General features: G+C 34.2%; 1 protein-coding gene across 2 annotated transcripts; it reads right to left on the reverse strand.

The window, feature by feature from the left end:
• Positions 1-3,953: 3,953 nt before the first annotated feature.
• On the reverse strand, positions 3,954-10,167 carry LOC149908558 (uncharacterized). 2 transcript variants are annotated; one of them, XM_090102310.1, is made up of 11 exons: positions 10,070-10,167; positions 9,943-9,998; positions 8,949-8,982; positions 8,648-8,667; positions 8,059-8,098; positions 7,437-7,792; positions 7,121-7,154; positions 6,961-7,050; positions 5,358-5,524; positions 4,718-4,924; positions 3,954-4,215 (listed from the first exon to the last, which is right to left on the reverse strand). In XM_090102310.1, exons 1-11 carry the CDS (start codon positions 10,134-10,136, stop codon positions 4,054-4,056), a joined length of 1,233 nt encoding a protein of 410 aa, XP_089958436.1. In that variant the 5' UTR covers positions 10,137-10,167; the 3' UTR covers positions 3,954-4,053. The 2 variants fall into 2 exon arrangements, with proteins under 2 accessions (XP_089958436.1, XP_089958435.1); XM_090102309.1 differs by having other exon boundaries at positions 7,121-7,157; positions 7,431-7,792.
• Between the last annotated feature and the right edge of the window lie 1,497 nt (positions 10,168-11,664).

Raw genomic sequence — 11,664 nt, forward strand, 5'->3', positions numbered from 1 at the left:
ACACAATAATATATGTGAGGAGCGTATACGCACTAAGAGCGTATACGCACTATGCGGGTAGCCGCATTGCGGGTAGCCGTCCGGCTGACCGCAAGCACAATTATGTACGCAACCGCAGACCGCACAGTGCGTATAGAAATGAATATTATGCTGGCCATACACCATACTTCCTATCGTCCATTTGGCATGACGCTACCGATTGGATCAGTTAGAACTGACCATGTGTGGGAGTGGATTGGCATTATTTGGCATGATAGTTATACTTGACGGAACAATCGAATTTCGATTCTTTTGGCTTGATCATGGCTATTGGATCATGTCGAATGGACCGTGTATGGCGGTATGCGATCGTCTCTTCAGTCTGGTCAATTTTCTGGTCATTTTTCGTCCAAGCTGAAGCATAGGCGCTTCGCTCGCTTGGTGGATAAATATGAAAGTATATGGATGTTTAGATGTCAACGGTTACGGATTTTAATAAGATTTGTTTGGGAGATAGATGAAGTACCAGATTACTTAACACATTGGGTACTTCTCATTAAATAGGTACATATATATAACAACAATCTTCCCGGCATATAATCCTTTTTTTGTTTCATTTTTACGAATAAAACGCCCAAAATGGCTAAAACATCGTCGTCTGTCACCGGTGACGCCATGGCTTCAACTGAACGTTGCTGCCGATTGGACAATTCAAACGTTGTGTGTGTGGTCTCTATGGACAAACTGCAGATTGGATCAAGCTACAGCGTCATGCCGATTGGACGATAGAAAGTATGGTGTATGGCCAGCATTACGTACATAATTGTGCTTGCGGTCAGCCGGACGGCTACCCGCAATGCGGTTACCCGCATAATGCGTATACGCTCTAAGCGGGTAGCCGCACTGCGGGTAGCCGTCCGGCTGACCGCAGGATGCGGTTGCGAATGCGGCCAGCCGGACGGCTACCCGCAATGCTGCTACCCGCATAGTGCGGTTGAAGAACCGTTGCGATTTGCGGTCATGTCAATCCATTTCAAAGATGAAAATGGAAGAAGTTGCAGCTATTTACTACATTTACACACGTTACGTAAAGAAGAAAAGCAAAGAAAGAAGTACTGGGTGCATCCTTATTTGCAAACACGAGACGAGAGCAAGCATTTTGCAACCACGTGCACACACTCACTCAATTGCGGGCAGCCGCAGACTGAACCGCACAGTGCGTATAGCAACCGTCCGGCTGGCCGTCACTCGTGACGTAGCTCTGAGCAACCGGAGCGGTCTGCGGGTAGCCGCATCGCAGTGCGTATAGAAATGAATAACGTACATAATTGTGCTTGCGGTCAGCCGGACGGCTACCCGCAATGAGGCTACCCGCATAGTGCGTATACGCTCAAGTGGAGACCGCGGCTCGGCAAACGTAGCGTAGGACGCCCTGCTACAAGGTGGAGTGACGACATCCGCAGGGTTGCTGGGCATAACTGGCGGCAACGAGCGAACGACCGGTGTCAATGGCGTGCCATGACTGAGGCCTATGTCCAGCAGTGGACAAATGTAGGCTGATAATGATGATGATGATGATGAATCTGTCTTTACAGCTTTCAAATGAAGAAATAATATGACGCAGTATTTGGTTCATAAATTTTAGGTTTAACTCGTTAGGCGCTCTTTTATTTTAATAGTTCACCAAGTCCATAAATTTATTACTAATAGACTATTAATTGGTACATCTACGAAAATTTGATTAGTCGAACCGAAGTTAAGGTAGGTAAATGAAATACTCCATCAACCTGACTAATGCAGGCATAAATCAAAAGCCATGATTGCCGGACGGCTGAATGAATAAAGATTATTAAGCAGATGTGACAGTGTGAGAAATAAATAAATATTTTCTGCATACTTGTATTTAGATATCCAATAACCTGTGTTTTGAAACATTGTTTTTCCCCTTTTTTAATTCAAAATCCTACCCATAGGTTGCCTGGTAGAAATCGCTCAGTAGCGATAAGGCCGCCTTTTTGGCTTAACATTATAATATTGTCTTTTTCTTTTAGTTATATCAATGTCTGTTTTTATGGTGCTAAATAAAGTGTATTTATTTATTTATTATTTATTAACCTGAGATAACCAATGTTTACAATAAAAGAACAAACATAATATCATATACATTATGAGTCGGTTAAAGTGCAAATTACTAAATAGATACTGTATATATACTGACAAATAAGTTAAACAGAAATCGAAAAATAAGCTATAAATTTTTAACCATGTTCTGATTATATCAGTTGCCTTTGTAACTTACCTACAATATGCTTCAATATTATATGACAGGTAGGCTTACCCTGTCAAGGGATTGCTGTAAACCAAAGGAGATATTATTATATAGCGACAGGAAAGGCTAAGGAAGGAAGTTTACTCGTATCGATGCTTCATAATATCATTGATTAGAATAAAGAGTGCTATGTATTAACAAATACACTGTCCATAATAATCTTTTTGGAAATGAATTAAAAAATATTTTATGTATAAACTTTTTACGATGGTGAGAATTGCCATAAAAAGTCCTATTTACCTATTTAAATCGATTTGAAAGCTAAGTAATTTAGGCTCCACTTAGACCAGCTTATCACGAAATTATCTCCTTGAAAGTGGAAACCCGCTAGTGGGTTTGAACACAAAGCTAGTATTACCACAGATTGCCACAGATAGTATAATACTATGAAATAATAATTTAATGCATCTGTTTATTATTGACTTATTCTATGTCACGTCGCAACAGTCGACTGAGTCAATCACACGTATCCAAACATCTATTGTTGTGTTATCAGACGCAACCAGACCGGCTCTAAACGTTCATATTCCTTCGAATATCATTTCATACCTGACTACCGTAAGATTAAACGTATTGATATTCGGTATTAAATTTAATCCAAATTCAATAATTTGGAACTGGAACACGTGACTTCGTTAATCTTATATTTCTGATAAATTCATTGATCAAAGCACAGACAATAATATTATATTCCCCTATATTTTAACAATCTAAGGTCTACTTTTATCATTTTAATAATTGATAATACATACCACTATTACATGACCATAACCACCTATCCAATTGCCTTGCATAATGCATTGCATGCTTAGAATTGAGATCGCACACATATTATCTTAATCTTAATCATAATTCATAATACTATTATAAAGGCGAAAGTTTGTAAGTATGGATGTATGGATGTATGGATGTATGGATGTTTGTTACTCTTTCACGTAAAAACTACTGAACCGATTACAATGAAATTTAGCACACATATAGAGGGTAACTTGGATTAACACATAGGATAGGTTTTATCCCGGAAATCCCACGGGAACGGGAACTATGCGGGTTTTCCTTTGAAAACGCGGGCGAAGCCGTGGGCGGAAACCTAGTGTGCGAATATTATTATTAGACAATAATAATATATTATTATAGCTACATGCCTTTTTATAGTGTGAATTAAGTTTTAAATTAACCATTATTATATTATTGTGTCCAACGAAAACAGAGCTATCTAGGATAAAATACGGAAGCAAACACAAAATGGCTATGTTTGCGCAGCAGTACTCACGATTGTTCCACTAAAAATCCATAGATGGCGCTTATTTAAATGTTTCAAATCAAATTCATTATGTAAATTAATAGAGTCGATACTTGAATAAAATAAAAGTCTAGTGCACATGACTAGATGCTGAATTCACCTTGTTGTACGTATTTAACTGTAATACATTACATAAGAGTAGAATAAACATGTAGATAAGTACAGAAATTTTAAGTTTACAAACATTTACAAACTATGTTTACAAACCTTCACTAAATCATAATCTAATTCTAATTAAGTTTCCTTCTAGTACGTAAACATATACAAACCTTCACTAAATCATAAAGAAATATCATTAGCAAGGTATGAATTTCATTTAACTAAAATAAGTACAACTTATTTCAATTTACAACTATAATATTTAAGCAACATTAGATACAGACACACTCTAAAATTTCTTAAAAATTATATCCTGTTTCGATTTCGCACAACGTATTAACAATTAGCTTTCTTCAGGTTCAGGTAGTTCAAAGTTAAAACAAAGTTCCAACAGCTCTACAGATATTTTAGCAAATTTTATACTGTCTCTGATGTAAAAATCTACAATTGGTAAGCGCGTATTCGTCACTGATGACACTTCTAATTCCGTATACTTTTCTTCCTTCTGAAATGAGGATAATAAAACTAAATAAATATATATGTAGTGTAGCAAACTAAACCAATTTAAATTTAAAATTAAGTACCCCTAATTTTGCTAGATAAAAAAGAGCGCGTGTGACGAGGACACGTGTTAGAAGTGAAACTTCTTTGGAAAGATTCAAAGCTACCAAAATCGTCACTTTATTCCATGACGTGACGGTATTGCCCATGACGCGACCTTGAAATTTTACTCTCAATGCGCCTAAAAAAAGTTTCACTTAACGGTGGAGTCATATTATCTCCACAGTTTTTTTTTTCAAAGATCAAAATCAACTTTATCTCTGAGATGATCAATATGATTTCCGGTTAGAGGAAAGTAACAATTAATAGGTATGTGGATATTATTCATTAATGCCTTATAAATCTTCCGCTAACACTAAAAAAGTAAAATAGTACTTTCAGCTCAAGAAAATCATTAGAAATATTATGGGTATATTCACTCGAATGTTCTTGATTTCAATACATACCTTGCACAAATCTTTGGTTACTTTATAATATATTGGAGTGTGAGGAGACGGGTTTGGACCTATCAAATTATCATTCCATAGTACCAACTGTATAGATTTATCTGGACTTTCTTCTGAATATACTATGGTATCCTCACAGTGTATTCTAATCTTCTCATAGCCACCTTCAGTCCAAGAATTTAGGTATGCTAGTTGGGATAGTGTTAACTAAAATAAAAATAATATTCCGGATTATATCTGAATTTGAATAGATACTGGGAACAAATAACTTTGCTGATGTGTGAGTAGACAATGGTGTCTTTTTAATACATAAGTACTTAATATTAATTATATCTAACAAAATAACTCAACTCTTATTCTTAATTCTATTAAGAACTAGCGGTCCGCCCCGGCTTCGCCCGTGGTACATATTTACGTTTTCTCTACGTAAAAACCATCCTCGTACTTCAAGGAATATGATAAAAAAAGAATTATCAAAATCGGTTCAGCCGTTCTCGAGTTATGCGCTTACCAACACATTTTGCGATTCATTTTTATATATAAGCAGATAAGAGTTGAGTTATTTTGCTGAACCTATATTACAGTGACCAATTATTTTCCTATAAATCATAATATACTACATATTCTAGTAAATACTCACACCATAGAATGTATTTACTTTAAATCCAACTGCGCTTAGTAAAAATGGTTGCTCTAAAAGGTCAAATTTTTCATTCTCTCTCTTTGAATCCTTTTTAAGACACGCGCGTTTATTCTCGAAATCGCACTCGATATCAAACTTATTCGCAGGATTTATTGTATAAAAACCTGAAAGAGTAAAACATAGAGGAGGTATTATAAAATTATATCAATTAAACCAAACATCAAATAATACACGTTATAATATTATAATATACAGGGTGTAATCGTTAAGCGTGCACAGGCGATTATTCCGAAAATATTGCAGATATCAAAAATCTTTAAACTGATATCGAAAGTACTTAACCTAATGAGTAAAATGGCCATAATAAATTTCTAAAAATAAAACGAGAAATATCTAAAAAATTAACTCGAAACCCTCCCATACATTTAGTATGAGATACGAATATCCCATGTACATTTAATATGAAAGATTTTCTCTTTTTCTTTCTTTTTTTGGTTTTCTGCTTTAATTACTGCGCAAATTTGAAGGGAAGTTCATTTAGAAACTGTAAATAGAGCTCCTCATTGTATTGCACAATGAGGACATCACTTCGAAAATCTGCTATGAATACAAAATGTATGGGAAATAAAATGTATGGGAGCGTTTAATGTAACATTTTTGGATATTTCTCGTTTTATTTTTTTAAATTTATTATGGCTATTTTACTCATTAGGGTTAGTACTTTCTAATAATCGCTTGTGCACACTTAACGATTACAGCCTGTATACACATCTAACCACCCTTTCACAAAATATCCGGCTTACAAAATAGCCTAGTCCTATGAAGACAAATATTCCCCTTATTCCAGTCAGTCAAAACAATCGATTCACAATAAATCCAAAAGTTTTAGATTGGTTGCAAATTTAATACGTGATATTATGAAATATTATATCGAAAACTTCCCCAAGTTTGCAGAACTTTTGGAATTTTTTTCACACCATACAGCAAAAAAATAATTTAATTGCAATTTTAACAATGTTCCGGACTGCGGACAAGGTTGCAAAATGAGATTTATTGTAGTCCCAATGAACCATTCACTTGACCGAAGTTGGATACATCGATTTCGAATGTCGATACTGACTGATGTACTAGTATTAACCCTTCTTTAACCAAAATTCTAATCCGCCTTCAAATTGTCAGAACTATACAAAATTCAAATGAGACCAAGAATCATCATAATATGGTTTCATCCAATATAAAGTAACAAACCCAAAAAAATACGTTCGACCTGAGAACTTTATCCTTTTTTTGAAGACAGTTTAAAAAATAACAGATAAGTATTATATTTCTCGTACCGTACAAATACAACTCTTTATGTAATAATAAGTAAAACGGTCCAAATAGGTTTTAAGCGCTCTGCAAGTTCCACCTCAAGATGTGGCTAAACAGCTTCATTTCAGCTGTTGAATCATGCGATCTAACTTTGACGTTTAGCCGTGAAATGCGTATGTACCGTTTTTAAGATATAATGTATGTTGGTAACCAATTTTCAGCTTTTTACTTAAAGTAGACAATATCGAATTACATGTGTCGCAGAAAAAAGAAAACAATAAATACATACCATTATCTCGTGAGTCAATATCAATGCATGTTTTAGCTGGATTCGAACTAGTTCCAGGAAGCTCGGATGGTGCCTCTGGCCCTGTAATACCTGAAATGTTTTTGCTGTTAACAAAAATTATTAATTTATAAGTAATATAATAAAAAATAGGCTAACTTACTATCTCTATTGTAGACTCCTGGTTCTCCTTTTTCACCCTTTGAACAAAAATTTAAGTAAGACCTTATGAAACCAAATCAAATGAAAAAGAAAAAGAAATTTTGAATTGAATGAACCCCTGGCCGTATGACCTAAAGCGATATCTACTAAAGTACCAAGTGTAACTTTTGGTGACCAACTTATAAGTGATTATCAAAAAATTCTGTTTTTTTTAATTATATTAAACTGCAGTCTCAAATCTAATTTTCATATTGATTGATTGATATATGATTGAAATATGAAATATAATTACAATTTTCAAGTAAACATACTTTAAAACCTTTAAGTCCCGGAGGTCCCATCCCACCGTCTTCCCCTCGATCACCCTTTGGCCCCAGAGGACCCGGCTCGCCCCTTTCTCCTGGTTTTCCAGCCATCCCGGTATCCCCTTTAGGTCCTGGCAGTCCAACCAATCCCTGACGGCTTTCACCTATTTCTCCTTTTTCTCCCTTGCTACCCACATCTCCTCTTGTCCCAGCAGCTCCTGTATCACCCTTACTTCCTTTTTCTCCCGTATCTCCCTTAGTACCAGGATTCCCTGGCATTCCTGTCAGACCAACATCTCCTTTTTCTCCTTTCGTCCCAGGATCTCCCTTAATTGCTTGCATAATTCTTTCCGGCTTATTTACTTTTTCTCGAACAATATAAAAAAAAACATAAGACAACTAAGTAGATACTTGTAGCGTACTTGTGTCGAATATATTTTACGAACATATATTTAAGTGTTATTTATAACTTAAATATGATAATAATATGAATATTATAAATTTCGAAAATGTGATAGAGATTTAAATAAAAAGTCGGTTTGTGACAAAGTTTGTACGTACCTACTCTATATTTAAATATATTAGTAGCTATCTAACGACATACACATTTTTTATACATGAAACTCATAGTTACCTGTTTCAAATAAATTTGTATCAGCCTGGCTTTTTATACCCTGAAAAATTAATATATATGTATCTAGTACTAATCACATTTTTTGTAAAATTCGCTACAATAAACTTAATGTCCTAATTGTTAATGCGATAGTAACTGTTTGTCTGTCATTTATTCACGCTTGACACTGAACCGATTAGGATCAAATTTGGTTTAAAGAAACCTACATAGGTAGTTTTATCTCGGAAAGTGGTTAGTGATAAATATTGAAATTAAAAAAATCAAATTTACTTTTTCATGTTTGAAGTCAAGCAAAATTATATGAAACTAGATTTCCGCCCGGGGCTTCGCCCCCGTTTTCAAAGGAAAACCCGCATAGTTCCCGTTCCCGTGGGATTTCCGGGATTAAACCTATCCTATGTGTAAATCCAAGTTACCCTCTATATGTGTGCTAAATTTCATTGTAATCGGTTCAGTAGTTTTTACGTGAAAGAGTAACAAACATCCATACATCCATACATCCTTACAAACTTTCGCCTTTATAATAGTATTAAGACTAGCTGCTATTTTAGTAAAATTTATAACAACAATAAAAACAAGTACTACTTACAACTTTAAGTGCACATTTATCTGAAACATACAGAAGCTTTCATGTATTATATTATTTTTATAGTATTATTCAACAACGTACAAATAAACAGTCAAATACACTTTACGTATAGATACAATATGGGCAACAGATAATTTAAAATCAATTAAATTGTATTAGTAAAACTCATCTAAAATATAGAGACAATATTTCTTTTCAATGTATAAGCGAAAAATAATTGGTCAAATGAATTCAGTTTTCAGGAACTAATTTGAAAAATTCCCAGCAAATAAAAATAAATTAAATAACACTGATGAAATACCTAATTCTAATCTTATTCGCCCACCACTAGAAACCTGAAACATAATTTTCATATAAAAACAAATTACCTTATGTACTTTGTTAATATAATGGTAATAATTAATACATTTATAATTTATACATTGCTTATATTATAAACATAAAAATAAATACAGTTAAATACAACTCGAATACACGCTTTAATAAGATAAACTCGTAGGGCTCTTTCAATTTATGCGTTTCGTATCGGACCGCTACCGCACGTTTTCCGTGCCGCTAGTTATAACCCGCTGCCGTGCCGTTGCAGTACGTTAGCCGTCCGTTACCAAACGCTTAAATTGAAAGCGTATTTGACTGCCGTGCGTTTGTATGCTAGTGCTGTTTTAAATTTATTTGACACCAGTTAAGCCATGGACTCTGACGAAGAAACATTACTGTTAGTGCTCTTGTTGATAAACATCAAACAAAAAAATAAACAAAAACTACGCCTCTGTAAAAGATGATTGAATTAGATTAGACCAAAAAATTAATTTTTAGAGCACGAATATTCTCTGTCAAATCATATAGATATGTCGATATTTTTTAATGAAAATATCAATATCGATATTGATATTTTCAAAAAACATCGATACGATATACATATCGATACGATAGCATTTTCGACATCCCTATGGGACTTGCGACGTTGCCGTCCTGATATCGAGCGTTCGCGGTACGGACGCCGCGCTGCTGCCGCACCGTGCATTTTGTATGAAAACAAACGACCGGCCGTGCGCCGTACGACAAACGCACCGCTACGGCACTGTAGCGGTCCGATACGAAACGCATAAATTGAAAGAGCCCGTAAACTTATGGTATTGTCACGTATGACGTATCATTGATAGGTGTACAAAGTTTGGATTAAAATATTATGCCGTTAAAAGTGGGTCAAAATGAGTCTAAAGAAGTTGGTGACATACACACAAACATACAGGTGATCACAGGTGATGCTAATGAAAGCGTCTTAATAGACTTACAGCATTTATTTTGGATCCATCCTTTTCATAGTCACTCGATTCTTCATCAGTGTTTGCTAGAAGAAAAAAAAATAGTATTAAATTTTACCCAAACACATGTTACGTGGAAGTTATTTATAAGAATCACCTGGATTTGTATTCACTTTTATTATACAACAAATAAATAATATAACACAAATTGTATTTGACCACATGATGGACGCGTATGAACTAACTGTAACGATATAATAATTATATTCCTATTTTCCTGTTGGTTTTCCGAAATTAATGTGTCATAATGTATCCAAATATATAACAAGGTAATTGATTATATTATGACGTTCCTGTTCCCGTTAGCTTATCATAATTTAATTAAATAGTTTTATGATGATTGGCGATTGAGGAAAAGTATAGTCAATTATTACCTATATTAATATGGCTAGACAGGGCTAGACAAAACCATTTAAAAAATGTCAGTTGATTAAAACCAAGATTAAAACGGTAAGACCACAGGTATGACAATGTGATATTAGTAACATTTATATTAGAAGTATTACTAATGTATTATTGTTATGAATGTAGTTTATATTTGTTTTGATACTTATACAAAAATTATCATGGACCTGGGACCATGATGTCCATAATATAATAATATGGCTGTATTTTTACTAGAGTGGGAAAGTGAGGGAGCCATGGCGCTGTCCTTTTTACAAACTGGAAATAATGCTGTTTTAAAACATCATGGTACGGGAACAGCTGTTAGTAGATAAATCCAGAAAGATTATTATAACCTTATTCAAAAATATAAAAAATATATGAAGATGAAATATGCTTTAAAATAGAGCCATCTAGGAAAAATAAGTGGAACTAAATTTCGGCATAACTCCTGGAGGAGTCTAATGCAGAAATTTTGTTAAGGGTATAAAACAAAGATGGTGCTTTTAGTAATAGCCATACAAAGTAGAAACTGCATATTATAATCCCACCAAAAACATTTTCATGTAAAATGTTGCCAAGACGAGTCCATATGACTCGCACTGTCAAAAAGTTATCAGATCTCATGTAGAGTCAAGCTTCTAACACTACACGCCCTAACTCTACAAGGCCTAACTTCACAAACTCTACACCTTAGTCAAAATATTATGTGGCTTGGCCATTTCGCTACATTCACATCGGCGTAAGGTGAAAAATTAATTCACTGTTCATTACTTTTGTGTTATACAATAGTTCTTGTAGTAACGAACGGCCAAGCCACATATTTTGACCAAGGTGTAGAGTTTGTCAGATCAGTGGATAACATTATTTTCAAATTAAAAACGAATGCGAAAGTTTTTTTCATATAATAATCTATATAATATTAATAACACATGCCCCAATATAATATGTACTTTGAATCCATCTTGATCTTAAATATAATATAGATACAAATAAGATAGAGTTGTTTATCAAAGCATGTGTATACTAAGAAATTTGCATAATATTGAGAACAGCTATTCCTATCTTGTTTACACATATATTTTGCATACACAGCTCTTCGTCAAGGGTTTCTCTTATATCTCATTGTTTTAATGATTTATTCAGATAAATAAAATCGATATTCGCTTTGTAAAGGTAGGTTGTATCTAGAAGACAGTTTTACTAGAATTAAAATAATATATGTATTTATATAAATAGGCTGAGAAAAGTTATGGGTTTTGTTTATTATCTAATTTGAGATGATATAGTAAAAGACCACTAACAATA

The sequence above is a fragment of the Colias eurytheme genome, chromosome 5, assembly GCF_061535395.1.
Source record: "Colias eurytheme isolate Ceu_HAF_F1 chromosome 5, ilColEury1 Martin Lab GWU primary, whole genome shotgun sequence".
NCBI classification, from domain to species: Eukaryota; Metazoa; Arthropoda; class Insecta; order Lepidoptera; family Pieridae; genus Colias; species Colias eurytheme.